This window comes from Tachysurus vachellii, chromosome 7 (genome assembly GCF_030014155.1).
Source record: "Tachysurus vachellii isolate PV-2020 chromosome 7, HZAU_Pvac_v1, whole genome shotgun sequence".
NCBI lineage: Eukaryota > Metazoa > Chordata > Actinopteri > Siluriformes > Bagridae > Tachysurus > Tachysurus vachellii.
In genome coordinates, this window is record NC_083466.1 from 26933086 (window position 1) to 26958620 (window position 25535).

At 38.2% G+C, this 25535-nt stretch overlaps 2 protein-coding genes across 2 annotated transcripts; both read right to left on the bottom strand.

The window, feature by feature from the left end:
- Positions 1-2012: 2012 nt before the first annotated feature.
- LOC132849044 (E3 ubiquitin/ISG15 ligase TRIM25-like) lies at positions 2013-20999 on the bottom strand. Its single transcript, XM_060875214.1, has 6 exons — positions 20327-20999; positions 18501-18596; positions 18118-18351; positions 5195-5354; positions 4864-4914; positions 2013-4036 (listed from the first exon to the last, which is right to left on the bottom strand). Exons 1-6 carry the CDS (start codon positions 20915-20917, stop codon positions 3504-3506), a joined length of 1665 nt encoding a protein of 554 aa, XP_060731197.1. The 5' UTR covers positions 20918-20999; the 3' UTR covers positions 2013-3503.
- LOC132849047 (uncharacterized) lies at positions 11241-16298 on the bottom strand. Its single transcript, XM_060875216.1, has 9 exons — positions 14965-16298; positions 13749-13959; positions 13308-13469; positions 13098-13185; positions 12816-12971; positions 12370-12573; positions 12022-12193; positions 11844-11923; positions 11241-11537 (listed from the first exon to the last, which is right to left on the bottom strand). The coding sequence occupies exons 1-9, from the start codon at positions 15071-15073 to the stop codon at positions 11241-11243; spliced, it is 1479 nt and encodes a 492-aa protein (XP_060731199.1). The 5' UTR covers positions 15074-16298.
- Positions 21000-25535: the final 4536 nt, after the last annotated feature.

Consider the following 25535-nt stretch of genomic DNA (forward strand, 5'->3'; position numbering starts at 1 on the left):
TTGGTTCACTGCTAATATTTAATTTTTGCATCTTTTTCTCTCCTTGTTTCCTTGCTTCCCAAACACCTAGACTGGGGGAGGTATTTACATTTACATTTACGGCATTTAGCAGACACCCTTATCCAGAGTGACTTACAACTGAGCAACTGAGGGTTAAGGGCCTTGCTCAGGGGCCCAGCAGTGGCAGCTTGATGGACCTGGGGTTCGAACCCATGACCTTCCGATTAGTAGCCCAACACCTTAACCACTGAGCTACCACATCCCACAGGTATGTAAAATAACAGTCGAGGTAGAATAATGCATTAGTTCTGCAATTCTAGTAAAGTTTATTAAACATAGTAAAGTACATTTCAACAACAAATAAGATGACAATGCATTATATAACATTATCTGCAACCCTGTTTTTCTTTTATCTTGAGTTCTAATAGTTTATCCGACCTGATATTAAACACAGCGAGCAGTTTCAGGCTGTAAAAGATAAAAAAATACAGACAAAGAAAGAAAAGAAACAGAAAAATACAGAACACCTTTTATTTACTCATTAGATTTTAACATGATTGGAACCTAAATGGTGTGAATATAAAAGTCCAATTTCTCTATAATATGTTTTATAGGGGGTTCTGTAAAATCTAGTCACAGAGAATACTTCTCCAAAGAAAAAAAAAAATGCAAAAATCAAAACATGTATCACTGATAATTATAGTAAAAGGAAAATAAGGTATAACAATAAAAATAGAACACTGAGAATCATTATTTTGAAAATTGTATTAAAATGAAGTTAAAACAGAATTAGCAATAAAGCATTGATTCAGACATGGGATATAGAGATGTGGGTATTTATTAGCTCAGAAATCCATCAGTTGTGTAATAAAGTACAAGCTGAATTGCTGCTTTAAGCTGGAAATCTTCTTGATTTTATTTCCTGATGACGGTAGCCTTCTGAATCATTATCACTATATTAGCATTAATTACATGTACATAGGGTAAATCAGGCTGTGTATCTAGAGGGCATGTGCTTGTGTCCAGGATCTTGCTTGAGTCATTATTTACACTTGGTTTAATACACAACAGCTCCATTATACATCATCCAAGTTGCTCAATCATGCACAAATCTTTATCACTACAAACAGCTGAAAATACAGATAAATAAAGAAAACAAACAGAAAAATACAGAACACTTTGGATTTACTCGTTAGATTTTAACATGATTGGAACCTAAAAGGTGTGAATATAAAAGTCCAATTTCTCTATAAGATGTTTCATAAGTGTTTCTGTAAAATCTAGTCACACTGAATACTTCTCCATGTAAAAAAATGCATCAAAATCAAAACATGTATCACTGATAATTATAGTAAAAGGAAAATGAGTTGGATTTTGTTTTTAAAAGTTAAAGGTATAACAATTAAAAATAGAAAATAACATTGAGAATCATTATTTTGAAAATTGCTTGAACAGCGTTAGCAATAAAGCATTGATACAGACATGGGATATACATATGTGGGAATTTATTAGCTCAGAAATCCATCATTTGTGTAATAAAGTACAAGTTGAATTGCTGCTTTGGGCTGGAAACCTTCTTGATTTATTTCCTGATGACTATAGGCTTCTGAATCCTCTTCATTATTGGAGCATTAATTACAGGTACAATTAATGTAAATCAGGCTGTGTTACTAGAGGGCATGTTCTTGTGTCTAGGATCTTGCTTGAGGCATTATTTACACTTGGTATCAGTATCACTACAAACAACTGATATGTTAGAGAGAAACTTCCATTTATCAGAATTTTTTCATACAACTGAGCAGTTGAGGATTTGTCTAGTGCCAATTTGGCACACCAGTGCACCAAGTCTGATCACCAGTAATAATGAATGGGTCTACCTGGAGGACGTGTAGAGAGCGTACCTGAACACACATCTCAGAGGATTTCAGATGATACAGATACGCTATTGCAGAATGTACAACAATGCCTGTACTACCTCTTCACACTGAAGAAAAAAAAACTCTGCTGAGTCTCTAATGATAAAGAATGCATTACTGTCATGGTGTTTCTGACACTGCTCATAGATCATGAGAATTAAATTTTATTACATTTTAAAGAACTTATTTATTATGAGTGTAAAGTATTTATTTAGCATTCAACACTATTTTTTAAATAGAATTTCTTTATAGATTTTAAACAAAAAGTTTAAAATCATTTTAATTTCTCAACATTATGAAAGTGTGTTTTTTTTTTTTTTAAAGATAGCATTGCTTACTTTTTATATAACTGTAAGGTGTATCAAACAGGAATAATCTATTTCAAAATCATCTTTTTTTGGTGGCACAGTTGGACTTTTGATTTGTGATTTAGCCCAAATCCAGGGAAAAGAGGCTGAGTGAATGTGGTGTGAACTTTGTGGATTAGCTTCATCGTGTCAGAGACACTGTAGAAAGACAGAGTTCCTGCTTTATGATCCACAAACACTCCTATTGTAGAGGAGCTGGAGCTCATGGGGATTTTAGTGGAGATATTAGTTTTTTGGTTGTTGTGTAAGAATGAGTAACCAGAGGACTTGCACAGCAAACTCCATGACGTATAATTACGTCCAAACACACATACTGTACATTACTGCGTCCAATCCTGCTGATGCTTTATAGGACACTGATATATAAACCCCATTAACCCCACTCCACTCCACCTCCCAGTAACAGGATCCAGACACACTCTCACTACACAACACCTGGCAGTGACATTCAGAACTCTCTGAATCTTGATATGACACGTGACATCGAGATGTCTGTTGACCATAAACTAACAGAGTATGGTTTGATGCCTTTGTCAGTTGCCATTCTGTTTGAATCAGACAGTTCAAGTTGTTTATTTTCTGTCTTTGGATCCAGTGTGAGCTGACAGGTATCTGAAGGTTTAATGTATTTATAATACTCCTGAATTCTCAAATCAACTCTTGAACAGGTTAAAAAAGTGTTAATTAGTTCTCTGTAATGGAAACACAATAATCCAGATGGACTCATATGGTGGACATACCACATAAGTTAAAATATAATAATAAAAAGAAAGAAATGCTGTAATTTTACAAATAAGAGGTTTAAACATTGATACGGTGAAATTTCCTGTGAACAGACAGTGATTTAACATTTATATACAGTAAGTATTCAGTGGCAGTCAGAAGTAAAGTTCATTCATTCATTCATTTTCTACCGCTTATCCGAACTTCTCGGGTCACGGGGAGCCTGTGCCTAGGACACACACACTCTCTCATTAACTCACGCAATCACACACTACGAACAATTTTCTAGAGATGCCAATCAACCTACCATGCATGTCTTTGGACCGGGGGAGGAAACCGGAGTACCCGGAGGAAACCCCCGAGGCACGGGGAGAACATGCAAACTCCACACACACAAGGCGGAGAAGTAAAGTTGTTAACAAAAAGAAAAAACAAAAAGGAAAGCCGGGTGAGGAAACGACTGTTCATAGCTTTATGTACGCTCCGTAATATTTATCTATTTAGGACGGCATAGCTTTACAGTCGACTTGGAACTGACCATGAACCCTGGATACAGAGGCTGAGTGAATGTGCTCTTGGTTTTGTGGAGGAGCTTCATCGTGTCAGAGACGCTGTAGAAAGACAGAATTCCTGCCTTGTGATCCACAAACACACCTATCCTAAAGGGGATGGAGCTCATGGGGATTTTAGTTTCTTGGTTGTTGTGTAAGAATGAGTAACGAGATGATTGGCACAGCAAACTCCAGGACTTATCATTACGTCCAAACGCACATTCATTACTGCTTCCTTTCCTGCTGATGTTTTTATAAGACACTGCTATATGAACCCCATTAACCCCACTCCACTCCACCTCCCAGTAAGCGTATCCAGACACACTCTCACTACACAACACCTGGGAGTAACAGTCAAAACTCTCTGGAGAACTACAGTATGTCACTAATGATGAACAGTTAGTCACCACTGTGTTCCCATCAGACAGATGGAGGTACAAATTTGCTGTATTGGGATCCAGAGTGAACTGGCCAGAATCTGATGGAGGAAAAAAACACCACATCATTAACATTTCAAGAAGAAAATTCCTGAACATAACTTTATTTAACCCCATGATATGAACTTTTGTCCATTATCTTCTGTTTAATGTGAAGTTAATTGTTTTAAAACAACAATGAATTTCTCAAATCAAGAAAATGTTATTTATTCTACAGTTACAATAGCCACATAATAATATTGATTTTTTTTTTTTATTTATTTAAAAATCGTCAGAATCCACTATAAAACTATGAAACTGCTGCAAGTCCAAATAGGATCCACTTCAATATAATGACTGCATGAGTTTCTGAGAACAGTTTCTTTTAGTATAATTGGAGAACGATCATTGAAGAATGACAAAAATATATGCACTTAAAAGAAGAGACCTGAGAAGGTATATACATATAACTGTGCCACTTGCTCTTTTGTTCTGCAAGCAGGGTTGCCAGGTCAGGAAAATGAACATTCACATATAGCAGATATTTATACTGCAAAATCAGTAAGTTTGTTTCCCTCACAACCATTTTTAACATTTTATTTGTGTTTGGGCTAGTTGAAAAATGTATGATCTTGGAGTGGGAATTTTACTGAAACCTGGCAACTGTCTTCACATGCTTCAATGACAACTTTTTTTTTTTTTTTGAGTTAATGTAAATATTTTTGTAAAAATGAATGTTAATGTAAACATTGTAAAACGTAAAAACATCACACTCACTTGTGTTGAAAAGATCTCTTAATGAAGCTGATCAGTCTTCTAAAAAAGTATTCCAAGTTGGAAGAACTTGTGTGTGTGTATGTGTGTGTGCACGCTTATGGAAGACACTTACAGTCTAAAAACTCTTCTCTGCTTTGAGGGGGAATCACTCGAACTTTCTTCACTAGATAAACACAGTTACAAGCACACAGTTAATCATAAACAGACCAATGAACAAAAGTCAGTCAAAGTTTTAATTTGCTACAAATACACTCAATCATACAGAACATATTTTTACATCCAAATTAGAGGTGGTCTTTCAATTCATTTCGGTGACTTGAATCTTTTGATTGCATTCGCTAAAGTTTAGATTTGTTCACTGACCCTTTCATTAAATGATATTACAGGCTCATTGTATGTACGTTTATGTAAACTGAGCCAGAGAGATAATAGCTAGGGCTTACCTTGACTTGACATCTTCTCAGTCCTCTCTTTGTAGTGGTTTTCTAGCGTCTTTCTCAATTGAGACACAGATTTTATTACATCTTCAAACGTTTGGAGAGAATTCACTGTGATGGTGGGTAAGTCTGCATGTCGAAGAGGAGCTGAGATGGCCCGGAAGTTCTGCACAAAGACAGAAAAACAAAGAGAAACCCATGCTTTGCATGTCATATGTCATAGAATTCTGCTTGTACACATTCAAATACAAATGATAGTAAATAAAACATGTGTCAGTAGATCTTAGAACTTAGTAAACGCGGTCACATGCCGAAACTGAGAATTACAGTCAACAGGAATTTAGTATGATTGTAATTGTGGTAATAAAATCTTTTTATGCAATAAGATTGTTCATCAGTGATCTGATGTTTCTCAAACTCATCCGGTGTTTCACGACTTTGCATACTTGATTGTTAGGGTCCTATATCCAGCTTGGTCTAGGTCCAGGTCTATTGATACCAAGCCTATTTAGACTTTGCAAAGTTAGTGGTTAGCCAAGCCCCCAAATTAACCCAATTTCAGTAATGCAGCTGTTCTCCTATTTGATACATTTTAAGTCATCTATAATGGGTTAATGGAAGCTCAAGTGGTTAAGGCTCATGGTTGTTGAATATGGTTCAAGCCCCAGCACTGCCAAGTTGCCACTTGAGCCCTAGAGCACAGCCTTTAATTACTGTGTTGTAATGTGTTGAAGGAAATTGGAGAAAGAATGAGATGTGGAGTGAAGTTGCAAAGAATTATCGTGAAAAGGAATGAGTGAGATCCAAAATCCAAAGAAAATAAATGAAAACCTGATTAAGATAGAGGCCCAAGTGGTGGAGGTGAGGAACTTAAATATTAATATAAAATAAAATGTTCCTGACAAATGAAGACATCACAGGTCAGACACTGTACCTAGACAGGAAAAAAGCATGAAGAGCCTGACAAAGAAGATCATACTTCGTTAAGTTTTACTTTTCCAAAGTTCAAGAGAACTGATGTACAGCTGGTATGGCTGACAGAAAGAAATAGTGGTTACAGCAATAGTTGCTGCGACCTATGTGTAATGTTGAACAACAACTGATGTTGTAGAAAATGTATATCAAAACCTATCTTGAAAAATACATGGTTTACATTCTATTGTAGGCAGGCTCAGTGCGTGTTCTACTCTGTGTGCATCAGAAAACAAATGCAGGCATACACTTAGAGAGTGTTTCTTGGTTTGTTACTGTTTTTTGCATTCTAATTACTTTTACTTATTCTAATACTGTTTGATTATTTGAAGAAGATTTTTATTTTACTTTACATATATTACACACATTGATCTGTATTACACTGCTTTTAATAAAAACAAGGCCTCCTATTGTGAGGACCCTGAAAAGACAAGAAGATCTAAGTCTGACTCCTTCATCTAAAGATTCAAACAATAGATTAGGTAGAACAACTTGAAGAGGATCCTTTGTTAGAAGACCGGGGGACTTTGAAGGACATACGGTGTATATCCAAAAAGACATGATTTAAAGCTCACCCTTAAACACAAACGATCTAGATGTAATGACCAACAGCATAAGAGCTATATTCACTAGCACATTAGACACTGTTGCCCCCATCCGATTAAAGAAAGTTAGAGACAAAACACCCCCACCATGGTATAATAGTCATACTCACACCCTCAAGAGAGAAACCCATAACCTCGAGCGAAAGTGGACTAAAACTAAATTAGAGGTTTTTAGAATTGCATATGACAGTATGTCCAATTATAGACAGGCTCTAAAAACTGCCAGGGCTGAGCACCTGAGCAAAATCATAGAAAATAACCAAAACAATCCCAGGTTTTTATTTAGTACAGTGGCTAGATTAACAAAAAAACAGAGATCTGAACACACTATTAAATCACAGTTCAGTAGTGAGGACTATGAGATTCTTCACTGATAAAATTGAAAGCAGCAGGAACAAAATAGGTGATGTTCAACATGTGAGATCACCTTGTGACCCAGTCTTATCTAAAGCTCTACACTCACAAACACAGTGCTTTACAAGTACAGGACAAGAAGAGTTAGATAAGCTTATTACTACAGCTAAACCATCAACTTGTTCATTAGACCCCATTCCAACTACACACAGAAAAATCAAGGTACAGTAAAGTACCTAAAAGAGTACAAATGCTTTGTCGCCCCAGCTGTACCCTAGCAGGGTACAGAAATGTACCTCTGAACACTGGTACATTTTTGTACCTTCTTGTTTGTACCTCTAAAAGAACAATTTCGCACCCCTAGTGATAGAAATGGTACATTTTTGTACCTTCTTGTTTGTACCTCTAAAGAACAATTTTGCACCCCTAGTGATAGAAATGGTACATTTTTGTACCTTCTTGTTTGTACCTCTAAAGAACAATTTTGCACCCCTAGTGATAGAAATGTACCTTTATGTTATGGTTTAAAATTACATCCTGGTATTCTCCCAGGGCCCTTCACTAATATCCAGCTGAACTGATTTGTCCTATTAAAGTAAAAATTAAAAAATAGAAAGACACTTGCATGGATGGGGGGAAGACTCAATTCCAATTCGTTCAGAGGCATTAGGCTTTGAGCATTTTGTTACCTGTTTAAATACAAAACATAGGCAATGCATTTTTCACATTTTTTTTAATCACAAAAATAACAAATTTGAGTATTAAAGTACAGACCATTCTCAATTCAGTTTTATAACTAATACTAGATATTCTGTACCACACTAACAATTCAATTAACACAGAATTTCAATTCCTGTGCTAAACATAGTGCATGTTTTACAAGCATTTAAACAAAATGTAACAATTCTTGAATAAAATACAGAACATTAGCAATTCAACTCATATACTGGATGTTCTGTATAAAACCACTTAGAATATTTAAAATGAACATGTACAATGCATTTCAATTCCTTCAGAGCTTAAATACAAAACTGAAATCATCGGGCCCAATGAGCAGTTCATTAATCAGTTTTAAATACTAAACTCAGGCATTTTAACATCCTATCCTCGCTTTTGCAGACTTGTTTTTACTTTTGTCCCTCTTTAGACCAACCATCACTGATTATCAGTATGTCAACTTGTATTTTGAACATTAAAACCACATATCTGATAAAAATCTGGACGGAAGACTTGCATTAAACAGACAGTTTACCCAAAAACTTAATTCTGTCATTTACTCATCCTCATGTAGTTCCAAACCTCTAATTAAATGAAGATATTTTGAAGAATGTTGGTAGCCAGACAGTTAATGGTAGCCATTGACTTCCATATTAGGAAAACAATAAAAATACTACGCAAGTCAATGGCTACCAACAACTGTCTGGATACCAAAATTCTTCAAAATATCTTCTGTGTTCAATTGAAGAAAGAATTCATATAGGTTTGGAACAACATGAGGGTGAGTAAATGACAAGTTTCATTTTTGGTTGAACTATGACTGTAATGGCAGGTATAAAGGGGGGAACAATTCTCTCTATTAATACTTGTACACTAAGCATCCTCATCATATGACCTTGCCAAAAACCTACAAGCATTTATACAAAATGTCTCAATCCAGCATACAGATTACCATCAACTGTATATGTGTCAAGTGATGTGTGGTCAAACTCATCTCCAGGTTTGAGCAAAATCCAGTCACTGTCTACTCTTACACGATATGCATGAAAATGTGAATCAAAGGACAACGGAAGCAAGATTTTACTGCAAAGCACCCATGTGGTGTCAATGTTAAGAATGTACTTGATCTGGCCAAACACAGGAATTTTTTCAACATGTAAAAGGTCTAACGTCAACACGTCACTAACAGTATACTTGATATTGTCTGCAGTCAGTTGAGAGACACGTTGCATTAATTTGCCATCAAATTCTACATCCCTGAAGTTGCCATTTTCTCTTAGAGCAGTCTGAAGATCAATGGGTAGAGACAATAAGGGTGTGCATATACTTCTACCTGGCACCTTTTCACAATCACCCAAGATATTGTCTGGTGAAAGTTCCCAGCATTGTTTGAACTGGTGCCGATTGCTCAGAGTCATTGTTACATTTACAAAACTTCGACAGTTATAAGTCAGATTCTTAAAATATTGATGTTTTCCTTCGAATCTCATACACCAATGAGAACGAAGAGGACCGTACATTAACATTAATCTGGGATAATGTATAAGATAGTGGCATTTAGGTGTTAAAACACTTCCAAATACTTCTGTCATCTCTGAAAGGAATGCATGTACAAGTACTTCTAGATTTGCTAGTTCATCTTTCCTCAACTTAGCTGCCATGACAATATCTGCAATCTCTTTACATAATAAGAACACGTGCCAATATCTGGTGCCAGGAGGAACACGATGACCCATTATAAATGGCAACAATCTGAAAAGACACCATTTCTGAGCAGCTGTTCCTATGATCCCTGAGGTGTGAAGAAGTCGTTCAGACAACAGCACAGGCTTATTGGCCTTGTCATTCTGACCAAAAGAGAATTTTTGAAGCTCTTCATTTATCTCAGTTACAGTTATATGCTTTTGTTTATGAGCTTCGCAAATAACATGCTTCAATATCAGTGGAAAAACTCCCTCCAACATATCATGCATGATGTCTGGGGGCAAAGACTTGGTCACATCAAAATAACCTAGCGCATCAAATGAACAAGTGCTGCGTACACCATACAAAGCAGCATTTTCTTTGTTATGCTGGACACACTGGAGATGATATTCGTGGACTTCAGTTGTTCTTAGAACAAAACTATCTTCCTGGAAATTTTGATTAATTTCTGAATGTGTTGCCATACAATAACGACAAATTCGACCCGAGTTGAAACACATGCGAAAACCACCAATCATATGCGATGACAGATTGTCAGCAGAAAACGTTGCTAAAGCAGCATAAACTTTGTGTTCTGTTCCACAGACATTCACAGTGAAGCCATCAGTTGAAAGCTGTTTTAGGTCATCTATCAATGGTTTTAATACGATATCCATACCAAACTCTTTCAAATGGGAATGACGAACCAGCAGAGCTAAATGAATGTGCTTAAGATGAGATCGATACATTCCACCTAAATTTCCAACTGTGTAGTAAAATCCACACAACTTATACTTCATTCTCTTAGGACCTAAAGGGTTAACTATTTCAAATTCGTCTTCATATAAATGAAGTCTTAAAGCATCTGGATGTTCTCTAAAAAACAAATGTTCCTTGAAATAAAGGCCATCTTTATAGTCCATCAGAAACAGTTCATCTTGGACCTTGTTATTTTCAGATAGTATTTGATTCCAGACATCTTCATGGGAACAGTATTTTTTTAAAACTTCAGAGATGGAAACATAGGAATAGGTTCCTATTTTGTTCCCTGAAGGGCCTCTCAGTGTGTGGTGAACAGGTTCTGTATAGTCCATCTTGGCCTTACAATGTTCTTTAATCATATGTGGAGAACGAACCACCTCAAAAGCTTTATCAAAGAAATCAGATGAATCCAAAACCTGCTGAAGTTCAGGACACTTTGAAATATCAAAACCACTATTTTCAAGATGATGAGAAATAAAATCATCATAGTTCTCTTTAAAAAAAGAAAAGAGAAATTTGACATCATCTGCAATGTCTTGTTGGACTGACAAATGTAGAAGGTTTTTCTCTCTGCATTTAAGAATGAATCCAAATAGATGTTCTTGGAAATCTTCTAAAAGTTTATCTAAAAGTGGCATAACTTGAGGATCAGAGGAATTTGGATCAGATGAATTTTGCTGATCAGGGTAAAAGCTGTGTTGCTGTACTGCTGACTCTTCTTCACTGGGACAGTCATTTTTGTCATCAGATTGTCCAAAAACAAAGGATCTGTGCTTCCTGTAAACATGTTTTCTATAAGAATGATAACGCGAAAAAGTTGACTGGCACTCATTTATACTACAGGTGATATTAAAATTTGATTGATGCGCATGAACGATTCCAACATGTTGGATTAATTTAACGAGACTGAATGTCCTCCGTGTGCACTTTGGGCAATGGTACATTTGAGGGATGAGAATTTAATATAAAAGGTTTATCATCCTTAGTAAAGTGACTGGCAGTGGCTTGTCTCCCTCCTCCACGATGTTGACAATGCTCCTCTGAAGAAAAGTGAGAGTGTTCTTCAGGTGTGGTGGATATGTGATGTTAAAAGTAAAATACATACAGAAGGCAGTCATGAAGGCCTCGTCTAGGCTGGTGCACTGGCACACAACCATGCCATCCACCTTCACCACGCTGTGCCCTCTTCCAATGATTGCCATCTTCCAGTCATTCTCCATCAGTTGAATGGTTGGAAAGGGGGTAGCAGGGTCCTCCTACATAAGAGAAAACAAAGAAAACATTTTCAAATGTAAATAAACAAGTCAGTCATTTTAGCCTTTTATTATATTTTAAAAATTACTTGTATACATTGTAGATGGTTTTACAGGTACATTTACTCTAGAATTTTCATACTAAAGCTGGCGACAACTAAAAAAAAAAAAAAAAAAAAAAAAAAAAAAAAAAAAGGTTATGGCAAAAATGAAGCACATCTACCGGAGACAGAAATCCAAGCTCTTTTTCTGTTATTGTACTAACATGAGGTCCACCAGCCAGCATTGCAGGATAATTCAGAAGCCTACCTCTTTCATAGTAATGTAGTGTTCAATCTTTTCTCTGAAGATGAATGGCAAGAAGATAAGCCCAGCCCTTAAGTCAATTCCTGCAATGTGGAAAAATATCCTACTTTCTCAATCACATATTTTGCAATGTGGTAAAGCAAATGACAGTGAGTTTCACTAGCAAAGTGACTGTCTCTACCTGGTAGATCTTCAGCCAGGGCATCCTGTCTTGTTTCAGTGTACTGTTTTGCTAGGGGGGATTTTGCTGTGGCAAGTTTCAGCACATTTGGCAGAACTCTAGCGAAGCCCTCTCTGAAGCGATGACAGAAGCTGCTTGGTGAGGGATGGATTCGGTCAATCTCATCAAAAAACTGTAGAATGTGAAGACATGATTAACATTCAGTGCATCACTGAAAGCAAATTTATTTTAATTAAATGTTTTATTTAAATGTTTTTTTTCTGTGACAGCAATCAACATGTCTGCAATTTCACAATTTCCAAAATTGTAACTGCATCCCTGTATCATTCAGATGTTTTCAAAACTCACTCCATTAGGCGTTCTTAAGTATGGGTACTTTTTGACTACATCCTCCACAGACATTCCTTCCATGATTTCTCGACGTCTCCAGGAGAACGTTCGTGCCATGCGGTCTTTGACAGTCGAGATGTCTGGATGTTTCTTCTGATACTCACTTTGTAGAACGTTCACATGGACCTCAACAGACGTTGAATCCTCCCCAACACAAGTTTCCTTTGTCAGAACAACAAACAGAGAATGCTTAAAGGCAGCGACAGATTTGTGAAAAGTGAATCCGGACCCTAATGTTCAGTCAGTGAAAGAGTTAGGTGTATGCAAAAATATTTAAATGTCTGTAATATCTGCCTTACATTGACCTGCACTAAGTGAAATGTAAAAGTGATTAAAAGTAAATATAAAAAAAAAGAAACATGGAAAATTAGATATGCATATGGCAGTGGGCTTGCATATGCTACCCTAGCTGGCTTTCGACACGAGCTCGCAGATGCACTGGTGGATCTGGACTGCTTTGTATGGCCAAACTTCTCCTTGAGCTTTCTTACTTCACTGTCGCTGACAAGTGGTGCACGTTCTGCTTTAAATTTTCGCTTTAAAGACATGTGCCAGGTGTGCTAGTAAAAAAAAAACAAAACAAAAAAACATTTGACTATTTGGCATATTCCAGCAAGTAAAGATAAAATATTATCTTGTACAATTATGTAGACAAAGATAAATGACTTAAAAACAATGCAACTTACATAGCCATTTCCCTCCTTATCCCTCAGGAAAGGGTATTTCACTATCAGTGCCTTGGCAACTTGAATATACTCTGCATTAGTTGGATATCTAGTACAAAGGCAGAAAAAAACTCTAAATCTCTTGGTTGTGTCTAACAGTCTTCATAGATTGTGAATTGATCTTAAGTAGTACAGTTGTAGTAGCAAATATGTTATAATGGTTATACTTACAAAGTGTATTCTGCCATCATTTCATACAGCGTTCTTATTATTTTGTTGCGTACTTTTGGCACTGTGTGACACGGTTCCTTGATGTCAAGTCTCGCCTGGACATCTTTGGGAAAGGTTGGAATGACAGTCACAATAGGTAGTCCCCTGTGAGCTGCTTCAACACTGCAATACAAAATTACATCAGTAACCAATTGAGGGTTGATCCTATTGCATACAACAAAAAACACAGACTCTTATCTAAAAAGCCTTTATTGTAGGGCAGTTTTACATATCATTACATCGGTGTTTCCTTTTTATGGGCTATTGAACTAAAAACATTTATGAAATAATCAGACAATATCTAGTCTTTTTTCACCGTTTTCAAAATAATGTTAAAAGTGATCAAATTTTATGTTGTTGAACACATTTACCAAAACGGCATCGTAAAAATTCTGCCCTTACCTTGGATCAGTGGAAGGATGAGGCTGGAGATCTGCCGTAGACTGAGCGACTTTAACTGGTACTGGCTCCAATACAACAATGGTCTCATTCTCCTTGTAATGGCGTACAAACTGTTGAAATTTTAGTTGCTTTTTGAAGGAACCATCAAACAGATAGCCAACCATTGCTTCAGTGAGTCCACAATCCACTGTTTCTCCATCTACGTCATTTTCTGATCACACAGAAAATTACAACAGTTATAGACGAATAACTGTAAAACACAGACAGACTTGAGTGCGATCAAATGTGTGGAAAATGATAATCGTCGGAGAATTAGTTAACTTCATGAACACCTAAACGAAGATAAGCCAAAGACGGTGCCAGTGTATTACTTATAAAAAACCAATCCCTGACTAATGAAGTCATCATTCACTGCAGCTGCCACTGAAGCTTCGGCAGTCAGTGTCCTGTTAGAAACAGTCAGTGTCCTGAGATGCGCGCTTAATTATGCTGCCTTCAGGTGCTACCAGAAACTTCCTACTTCCCACTTTTGAAATCGTGGTTATACGGAACCCCGCACATGACATGTAAGAAAAAAATAAATAAATCGTGCGTACGATTTATTAATTCGTTCCCTCGATTTATGAATCGTGCGCACGTCTTTGCCTACTTGTCATGTCCGTGGCTCCGTATAATTACGAGCTCATCACATTCAAATTTTAACTTGAGAGTGTGTTCATGACCAATAGTATTTAACTAGTTACTAATATTTACCCTAATTCCGAAAGCACGTGAAGGCAACATAAAAACGCTGAGCTCTTGTGCAAGAGGCTGCAAAAGACGCAAGACGTGATAGTCTAGCCTGAAAAAAATTCTAAACGCTGTTTGAGCATAAGAATCAACATTTATAGGATAGGTTACGCAAGTTTTCGTTGTAAAATCGGAAAAAAATGCTTAATTTGAGCAGATTTCGATATTTTCCTCAGCAGACGGCGCGAAGCGGGAAAAATGGGTTGCGCTGCCCAATTCTGGGGCTAAATGGCGATGTTAAGTGGAAGCATTTTACATGGCTTACTTGACTAAATGGACAAAATAACTGTGTGTAACCCAACTAGCAACAAGCCATAACGTGCTTAGTGTAGTTAACGATAGTTTAAGATTTGCTTGTAAAGGTTATTGATAGCTAACACTAGCATGCTATGAACAGAAAAAAAAAAATCAAGATTCGGTTACTTACCCCTGAATTTCCTTGCCTCTTCTTCGTTAATCTGTATTCCAGCTTCAATTATTTTCAGAATTAGTTCATCCGTGGAAAAACTCGACAGGGATGGACAATTAACCGACATTTTCGCTCATTTCACGCACGCAAGTGAGAAAGAATGTGTACTCACTGTGCAACGTGCAAAGAAGATATCCCGCCTTCTGAATAGACGAGCCAATGGCTTTTAAATTATGATTTTGTGATCTCTGATTTGCTGCATAATGTACCTTAAGCTTGTTAAAAGTACAATTATGTACCCTTTGCTGTCAGAACTAATTTTGTACCTTTAAATTAAAACAAAGGTTCACAGTTGTCACCTTAAGGACCATTTCCTGTACCTTACAGGGTACTTTCATGGCAAATGTACCTTTAGGTACAGAAACGATACCCCTATTTTTCTGTGTGTAAATTACTGAAAGAAGTGTTACATAAAGCTGGTGAGCCTCTTCTTAATATTATTAACTCCTCACTCTCTTTAGGTTATGTCCCTAAATCTTTCAAGTTGGCAGTTATTAAGCTCGTCATTAAGAAACCTATTTTAGATCCTAATGAACTATCAAATTACAGACCTACAGTATATCACATCTGCCGTTCATGTCTAAAATACTAGAAAGGAGCTCTGTTCAACTGAGCTCCTTCTTACAGGAGAACAATATCTTTGAAGAGTTTCAGTCAGGTTTCAGGCCTCATCATAGCACAGAAACTGCACTTGTGAAAGTTACAAATGACTTGTTCCTAGCTTCGGACCAAGACTGTATGTCCTTATTAGTTCTACTTGACCTTAGTGCTGCATTCGACACTATAGATCACAACATTCTCCTAGATCAGGGGTGGCCAACTTGCGGCTCCCGAGCCGCATGCGGCTCTTTTGCCTGGTTTCATGCGGCTCTTATGTTCATACCGAAGTTTGTATTTGTGTCTTTTTAATATGCGTGTTCGTTTCGCTTGAGTTCAATACGGTATTTTCATCAAACACGCATGTGAGTGGATGAAAATACCTCAAGGTTTCCCAGTAGGAGCAAGATCATTTGAGTAAACAATTTGTGTCAAGTTCGCTTTCAAAATGGCAGGGAAAAAAAGGTGATGATCATGTGTGCCCATGTGTATGATGTGGCGCTTTGCGGTAACACAGTAAAAAATGTGGCTCTTGGTCTCTAACTGGTTGGCCACCCCTGTCCTAGATCCCTTACAAAATTACACAGGTATTCATGGACAGGCTTTAAGTTGGTTTAGCTCCTACCTGTCTGATCGATATCATTTTGTAGAATTAAATGGTGACTCCTCCAGTTTATTGCCAGTTAATTATGGGGTCCCTCCCCCTAGGACCCCTACTCTTCTCGATATACATGCTTCCATTAGGGAACATTATTAGAAGACATGGGATTAATTTCCACTGTTTTGCTGACGATACACAGTTATATATCTCATCAAAACCAGATGAAATAGCAAAATTGTCCAAAATAACTCAGTGCCTTACAGAGATAAAAGATTGGATGAGCTGTAATTTTCTGTTGTTAAACTCAGAGAAGACAGAAATACTACTTATCGGTCCAAAAACCAGTACACATAAAACTCTCACAATTCAACTTCCATTTAGAGGGCTGTACCGTTACTAGAAGCTCGACAGTGAAAGACCTGGGTGTTGTATTAGCAACTTGTCTTTTGAAAATCATATCACCCAAACTACAAAAACAGCCTTCTTCCACCTTAGAAATATTGCCAAGCTGAGAAACATCTTGTCAGTATCTTACAGTATGCTGAGAAGCTAGTTCATGCATTCATGACCTCTAGACTGGACTATTGTAACGTGTTACTAGGTGTTTGTCCTAGGACAAGAAGGTATGATCATATAACCCCAATTTTATCATCTATACACTGTCTACCTGTTAAGATTAGAATTGATTACAAACTGTTGTTACTTACATATGAGGCTCTTAACGATTTAGCTCCCATGTATCTAACTAGTCTTCTAACACGTTACAATCCTTCACGCTCTCTGAGATCACAAAACTCAGGACTTCTGGTAGTTCCCAGAATATCTACTGTAAGTCTACTAAAGGTGGTAGAGCGTTTTCTTATTTAGCTCCCAAACTTTGGAATAGTCTTCCTGATAGTATTCGGGGCTCAGACACACTTTCCCAGTTTAAATGTAGATTAAAAACTCATCTCTTTAGTCAGGCATAAACACAATACATCCCATAATATTGTGCACTACATCAGACTTGCACATTTTATGAACAGCAGATATGTTAATCCCTCTCCACTGCTTCTCTCTTTCTACCCATCCCGAGGCATCCAGAAATTGTACCAGCTCTGATTGCCTTCCATGCGGTGAAGATTTTGGACCTCCACTGAGATGAGTCCAACTCTGTGAGAATTCTGAAGCATCTAGAGATCTACCAGCTCCAGTTGGACTCTGTGATACTAAAAGGAGATCTGAACTCCATGTGATCTTTTGCATCAATACAACATTTGTTTGACTGTATATTTATAATCACACCCTCCAGTGTCACCCATATGAGGATGGGTTCCCCTTTGAGTCTGGGTCCTCTCACGGTTTCTTCCTTTACCATGTAAGGGAGTTTTTCCTTGCCACTGCTGCCTGAGTCACCTCAGACTTGCTCATTGGGGATAAATACATACACATTGTGAACCATATATATCTAATATTAATCTTGAATTTTGTACTCTATTAATCTTTATATTATTCTTTATATTAAGGTTTTGTTATGTTTATGTTCTGTAAAGCTGCTTTGAGACAATGTCAATTGTAAAAAGCGCTATACAAATTACTTGAATTGAAAACTTGAATTGAATTGAAAGCTTAACTGTGTATTAACCCATACATGTATGTTGGCAAGGTCTAACCACAGTACGAGCAGATCTCATTTCCTGAAATAAAGCCTGTGTGATTCTGTGGCGTCTACTCTCTCTGAACCACTGTGTCAAAATAAGCATTCAGGAGGAAATTTCAACCAAAACCACGCAATAAGAGTAAATGATGCAATTTCATCCATTCTGTGTATGTCATTATCTAGGTCTTAGGTTCAAGTAGTTATCAAGAAGTATTAACTTGCAAGAAGTAAGTCAATCATACTGTACATTATGTGATGGCCTCAGTGACATTACCTGGAGAAAATAAATGGGATCTTCGACATTTGAAAACTCCTCCATCTCAGCATTTCTCCTCTTCAGCTCTACAATCTCCTCCTCCAGTTGCTTCATGACTTCTTCAACTTGGCTCACTGCAGCTTTCTCCTGAGCTCTGATCAATGCTGTCACCTCAGAGCGTCTTCTCTCAAGTGTTTTGATCAGATCAGTAAATGTCTTCTCACTTTTCTGCACTGCCGTTTGAGCAGAGCGCTGTTAGGAGACCAAAAGAGAGTGAAGATGTTTCTTAATCAGATATTTTCCTGGAAGCCCAGAATTGTGACTGATTTGGTTTCTGTACAAAGAGACTGATGAAGAAACGGCTTTTTCAGCATCCAGATGTTGTTGTTCCAGAAACTCACCTTGTGAGACTCCACAGCTTTTGTTAGCTCTTGAAGCTCTTTCTCTCTTTCCTGGATTCTCTGCTGGTATTTTTTCTGCACCACCACCAACTGCTTCTGTGCAGTAACAAGACATAATTCAGCAGTGTACAGACTGTAGGTGTCTGTATTCAGTAATACTTATTAGCTGTAAATAAACTCAACATTTAAAATACTTATATAATCTAAATGTGCCTGTGCTCTGTGTTGAACAGTAGTATACATTCACTGAATTCCTGTATAGCATATAAACCCTGATAAAAAATGAATTTCTTAACTTAAACTCCAGTTAAATATTTGTGATTAATCATTTGCTTCTGCATAGACAGGCGCTCAAATGCATCAGATTATGTTTTGTCTCACCAGTCTGAAGTCAACAACATTAAGACTAATAAAGAAACACAGTAGACTAAACAGAAACATGTATTATGAGAAACAGCTCTATTTATTGTTGTCAAACATAAACCTGCAGACACCAGGTGTGATGACCATTTGTTCCAAAAATGCTGGAGCCTGGTTGGGATTATGCACATACTCTCACCTACGTTACATATCCTTAAGTAATATATGTAGAGGTTTTCAGAAATAAAGTTTAATGAATGAGCAGTTGTTGCAAATTAACCATTAAAAAAAACTTTTTATATTTTATATGAATATGAATGATTCCTATCTGCCCTTTCAATTTAACTGGCATACATTTTATAGCCTTTTCCCCTGACCTCACACAGAACATGGCTAACATTTGGCCATGAAAAAAGATAATAAAAATTCATATTGATAAAAATGAAAACAGAGAAATTTACTAACACAATCCCTGCAGTCAATCAGTGATTACCTAAAGCTGTCAAGCCTAGAGAAGAATTTGTCATCTTAAAATAAGCATTTACTCTGTTAAGAAAGATGTCTAGAAGCGAGGAGAGTTTATATATCTAAAACATACAGAGAAATATATCTAAATAAGCAGTGTGTCATTATTCTGTGTCATGCACTTGAAACAAGTTAGATCCAAATGCTGGTTTATTAGGCGATATCCAAAACAGGCAAGGTTCAGGCATCAGACAAACAACAACATCAAAGGAGATCCAAAAACAGTAGTCAATAATCCAGGCGTAGGTCAGGGCAGGTAGCAAGCATTCATAAACCCGAAAAACAAGCAGGGTCAAAACAAGGCAATAGACGGAACCGATAATACCCTCAGAATGCTAACAAGGCTGACAATACTTCGCACCATCAGAAAGTTCTGGGTGAGCTTAAATAGACCAGGTGATTACAAACAGGAAACAGGTGTGCTGAGTTGGTGGTGCAATGGATTGTGGGAAATAAGAGTCCTGATGATAGAGTGCAGCAAATCCTCTGCAGGCCAGCAGAGGGAGCCCTCATGGCTCTCATAACAGTATGAAACAAAATAACCAAAAACATACACAATTTCACTGATGAGTTTATGGTGTCTTGACTTATTCTAGCTCAAAATGATTATGGCCTTTTCAAATGCTATTTTTATACATGACTGCATTCAAATTATTATTATTATTATTATTATTATTATTATTATTATTATTATTATTATTATTATTATTATTATTATTATTTTATTTTATAGTCAAATTGCCTCAATACAAACTTTTAATAAACTTTTTATATAACTATAATTATGTAATAGGACAAAACATTGTACATGTTTTCTTTCCAATAAAGTGTGCTACAGTTTCACAGTGAACACATTTAGGCTAAATATTTAAAATATTGACTGACCCCAACACTGATGCTTCCCCGATTATGAATAGAAGAGAGATATAAGACACAGTTACCTGTTTCTCAGCTCGTCCTGATGTAGCTGATACTGTATTATGTTTTTTATGTTTATCTATCATACACAACATGCAGATACACTGCTGGTCAGTGCGACAGTAAACCTCCAGCAGTTTGTCATGCTGAGAGCAGATCTGATCCTGGAGTCTTCTGGATGCTTCGACCAGCTTGTGCTTCTTAAAGGCAGGAGATTTGTAGTGAGGCTGGAGATGAGTTTCACAGAAAGAGGCCAGACACACCAGGCAGGACTTGATGGCTTTGGATTTACTCTCAATACAGAAATCACACTCCACATCTTCAGGTCCAGCTGAACACTGAGTAGGACGTGTAGCTTGGAGTCCTGTCTTCTTCAGTGTCTCCACTACTTCAGCCAGCATGGTGTTTTTACTCACAACAGGTCTTGGAGTGAAAGTTTGTCTACACTGAGGACAGCTATAGACTCCCTGCTGATCCTCCTGATCCCAGCAGCCATTAATACAGACCATACAGTAACTGTGTCCACACGAAAGAGTTACTGGATCCTTGAGTAGATCCAGACAGATTGGACAGCTGAACTGATCCTGAGCAACGAAAATATTCGCTTCTGCCATTTTACTGAAAAGCAAACACTCACAATCAGTAACAGCAGCTCACACTTCCTGGTTCAGTTTGTAAAAGCCGTGTGGGAGACAGGAGTGTACAGTATAAAGAAAAGGGAAAAAATAAACAGGGACAGATTAGATTCAGTTTCGTTTCCCTGAAAGTTGCCAGCTATGAGTGAGAGAAGTGGCTTAATCTACATTTTAAAATAAACAAATAATCTATAAACTCAGCCTGATTTCAAAACATTCAATTTCACTCTATAAAATCCTGTATTAGACAACAATATAACAATATTACAGTAACCCAACATACACGGTTTTTTGTAATCAGTGCTTTGAAAATGATCTTGAAAAACATTTCAGTGAAACAAGAACATTCTTTAAAAAAATTTTTTTTCAGATAGAAAAGTATATTGGGACGATTTTGAGATTCTAAATGCAAACCTTACAGTTTATAAATTGAATTACTTGAAAAATGTCGAAAAAAATAATAATAATAAGTATATAAAACAATTCATAAAAACTCACCCTTACTCTCCAGCTTTGGCCTCCAGGCCTGATTAGAGTATGATTTGTATGATTCTAAAAATCATAGGAGGGTCAGCTGGTTTTAATGATTTATTTTGTGGAACTACAATTTTTAAAAGCAATTTTTTTATTATTATTATTTCAGTTTTTATTGAATCTAGCCATGGGGGTCACAGTCCAGTGACTTCTGTGCCGGTCCCAAGCCCGGATAAATAGAGAGGGTTGCGTCAGGAAGGGCATCCGGCATAAAACATTGCCAAATCTAACCATGCGAGTTGTCAGTAAGATTTTCATACCGGATCGGTCGAGGCCCGGGTTAACAACGACCGCCATCGGCGCCGTTGACCTACAGGGCGCCGGTGGAAATTGGGCTACTGTTGGTCGAAGGAGTAGAGGAGGGAGGAGAGTGCACAGACAGAGAGAGAAGAGGAAAGGTAAGAGTGTAGGACTGAGAATAGGGACTCTGAATGTTGGTACTATGACAGGGAAAGGTAGAGAGCTGGCTGATATGATGGAGAGAAGGAAGGTGGATATACTGTGTGTACAGGAGACCAAGTGGAAGGGTAGCAAGGCTCGTAGTATAGGAGCAGGATTCAAGCTGTTTTATTATGGTGTGGATAGTAAGAGAAATGGGGTAGGTGTGGTCCTGAAGGAGGAGTTTGTGAGGAATGTTCTGGAGGTGAAGAGAGTGTCAGACAGGGTGATGAGTCTGAAGTTAGAGATTGAAGGGGTGATGTTGAATGTTGTTAGTGGTTATGCCCCGCAGGTAGGTTGTGAGTTAGAGGAGAAAGAGAGATTCTGGTGTGAATTCGATGAGGTGATTGAGAGTATTCCCACGGGTGAGAGAGTGGTGATAGGAGCGGATTTTAATGGACATGTCGGTGAGGGGAACACAGGTGATGAGGAGGTGATGGGCAAGTTTGGAGTTAAGGAAAGGAACCTTGAAGGACAGATGGTAGTAGACTTTGCTAAGAGGATGGACATGGCTGTGGTTAACACGTATTTTCAGAAGAGGGAGGAACATAGAGTGACTTACAAGAGTGGAGGTAGGAGAACACAGGTAGACTACATCCTTTGTAGAAGAGGCAATCTGAAAGAGATTAGTGACTGTAAAGTGGTAGTGGGAGAGAGTGTAGCCAGACAGCATAGGATGGTGGTGTGTAGGATGACTCTGATGGTCTGTAAGAGGAAGAGGTCAAAGATAGAGAAGAAAACTAAGTGGTGGAAGCTGAAAAAGGAGGAATGTTGTGAGGAATTTAGACAGAAGTTGAGACAGGCTCTGGGTGGTCAGGTAGTGCTGCCGGATGACTGGGAAAATACAGCAGAAATGATCAGGGAGACAGGGAGAAAGGTGCTGGGTGTGTCATCTGGAAGGAGGAAAGAAGATAAGGAGACTTGGTGGTGGAATGAGGAAGTTCAGGATAGTATACAGAGGAAGAGATTAGCCAAGAAGAAGTGGGATATGGACAGGACTGAAGAGAATAGACAGGAATACAAGGAGTTACAGCGCAGAGTGAAGAGGGAGGTGTCTAAGGCCAAGCAGAAGGCATATGAAGAGTTGTACACTAGGTTAGACACTAGAGAAGGAGAGAAGGACTTGTACAGGTTAGCTAGACAGAGGGATCGAGATGGGAAGGATGTGCAGCAAGTTAGAATTATTAAGGATAGAGATGGAAGGGTGCTCACAAGTGAGGAGAGTGTACAGAGGAGATGGAAGGAATACTTTGAGGAGCTGATGAATGAGGAAAATCAGAGGGAAAAAAGAGTAGAAGGGGTGAACTCTGTGGAACAGGAAGTAGATAAGATTAGAAAGGATGAAGTCAGGAAGGCTTTGAAGAGGATGAAAAGTGGAAAGGCAGTTGGTCCTGACGACATCCCGGTAGAGGTCTGGAAGTGTCTAGGAGAGGCAGCAGTGGAATTTTTAACTAGTTTGTTAAACAGGGTATTAGAAAGTGAGAGGATGCCTGAGGAATGGAGAAGGAGTGTGTTAGTGCCGATCTTTAAGAATAAGGGTGACGTGCAGAGTTGCAACAACTATAGGGGGATAAAGTTGATGAGCCATACAATGAAGTTGTGGGAAAGAGTAGTGGAAGCTAGGTTAAGGAAGGTGGTGGAAATTTGTGAGCAGCAGTATGGCTTCATGCCGAGAAAGAGCACAACAGATGCAATTTTTGCTCTGAGAATGTTGATGGAGAAGTATAGGGATGGTCAGAGGGAGTTGCACTGTGTGTTTGTAGACTTAGAGAAAGCGTATGACAGGGTGCCAAGAGAAGAGCTGTGGTACTGTATGAGGACGTCAGGAGTAGCAGAGAAGTATGTCAGAGTGGTGCAGGACATGTATGAGAGGAGCAGGACAGTGGTGAGGTGTGCTGTAGGTCAGACAGAGGAGTTTACAGTGGAGGTGGGACTGCATCAGGGATCGGCTCTGAGCCCCTTCCTGTTTGCTATAGTGATGGACCAGTTGTCAGAGGAGGTCAGACAGGAGTCTCCTTGGACGATGATGTTTGCAGATGACATTGTGATCTGTAGTGAGAGCAGGGAGCAGGTGGAGGAAAACCTGGAGAGGTTGAGGTTTGCGCTGGAGAGAAGAGGAATGAAAGTCAGTCGTAGTAAGACTGAGTACATGTGTGTGAATGAAAGGGAGGGAAGTGGAATAGTAAGGTTACAGGGTGAGGAGGTGAAGAAGGTACAGGAGTTTAAGTACTTGGGGTCAACAGTCCAGAGTAATGGAGAGAGTGGGAAAGAAGTAAAGAAGCGAGTGCAGGCAGGTTGGAGTGGGTGGAGAAAGGTGTCAGGAGTTCTGTGTGATAGGAAAGTATCAGCAAGAATCAAGGGGAAGGTGTACAGGACAGTGGTGAGACCGGCCGTGCTGTATGGTTTAGAGACAGTGACACTGAAGAAGAGACAGGAGTCAGAGCTTGAGGTAGCCGAACTGAAGATGTTGAGGTTCTCTTTGGGTGTGACAAGATTGGACAGGATTAGGAACGAGTACATCAGAGGGACAGCCCATGTTGGACGTTTGGGGGACAAAGTTAGGGAGGCGAGATTAAGATGGTTTGGACATGTTCAGAGAAGGGAGAGTGAGTATATTGGTAGGAGAATGTTGGACATGGAGCTGCCAGGCAGGAGGCAAAGAGGAAGGCCAAAGAGGAGGTATATGGATGTAATTAATGAGGATTTGAAGCTAGTGGGTGCAAGTGTTGAGGATGCAGAAGATAGGGTTAGGTGGAGAGAGATGATTCGCTGTGGCGACCCCTGAAGGGAAAAGCCGAAAGAAGAAGAAGATTTCAGTTTTTATTGATTGTTATTTTGATTTTATTGATTGTTTTATTATTCAAGTGGACAGAATTTTTAAAACAGAAACTTGGTGAAAAATCATAATGTAACCAGAAAAATCTTGTTTAACAATGTGATGGTCCTTTCTTTTATTATTTCCTTCAATAATTAATGTTAGGGATGATTGTATATGTGTATTAGGGATATTTGTTAAGTAGTATACTCACTCTCACTATATCACTATATCAAGACTCACTCTCATTTCATCAGTCCATAAAACCTTAGAAAAATCAGTCTTCAGATATTTCTTGGCCCAGTCTTGACGTTTCAGCTTGTGTGTCTTGTTCAGTGGTGGTCGTTTTTCAGCCTTTCTTACCTTGGCCATGTCTCTGAGTATTGCACACCTTGTGCTTTTGGGCACTCCAGTGATGTTGCAGCTCTGAAATATGGCAAAACTGGTGGCAAGTGGCATCTTGGCAGCTGCACGCTTGACTTTTCTCAGTTCATGGGCAGTTATTTTGCGCCTTGGTTTTTCCACACGCTTCTTGCGACCCTGTTGACTATTTTGAATGAAACGCTTGATTGTTCGATGATCACGCTTCAGAAGCTTGGCAATTTTAAGAGTGCTGCATCCCTCTGCAAGATATCTCACTATTTTTGACTTTTCGGAGCCTGTCAAGTCCTTCTTTTGACCCATTTTGCCAAAGGAAAGGAAGTTGCCTAATAATTATGCACACCTGATATAGGGTGTAGATGTCATTAGACCACACCCCTTCTCATTACAGAGATGCACATCACCTAATATCTTAATTGGTTGTAGGCT

What these genes read in the sequence shown, in the direction of transcription:
- LOC132849047 (XM_060875216.1), bottom strand. Translation starts at nt 15,073, where the DNA reads ATGTCGGTTAATTGTCCATCCCTGTCGAGTTTTTCCACGGATGAACTA. An exon ending in CATCCTTCCACTGATCCAAG is followed by an intron (nt 13,470 to 13,748) that starts GTAAGGGCAGAA and finishes TTTGTATTGCAG; the next exon opens with TGTTGAAGCAGCTCACAGGG. An exon ending in ACTACATTACTATGAAAGAG is followed by an intron (nt 11,538 to 11,843) that starts GTAGGCTTCTGA and finishes TCTCTTATGTAG; the next exon opens with GAGGACCCTGCTACCCCCTT.
- LOC132849044 (XM_060875214.1), bottom strand. Translation starts at nt 20,917, where the DNA reads ATGGCAGAAGCGAATATTTTCGTTGCTCAGGATCAGTTCAGCTGTCCA. An exon ending in AAGCTGTGGAGTCTCACAAG is followed by an intron (nt 18,352 to 18,500) that starts GTGAGTTTCTGG and finishes GTCTCCTAACAG; the next exon opens with CGCTCTGCTCAAACGGCAGT. An exon ending in TGAGAAGATGTCAAGTCAAG is followed by an intron (nt 4,915 to 5,194) that starts GTAAGCCCTAGC and finishes GTGTTTATCTAG; the next exon opens with TGAAGAAAGTTCGAGTGATT.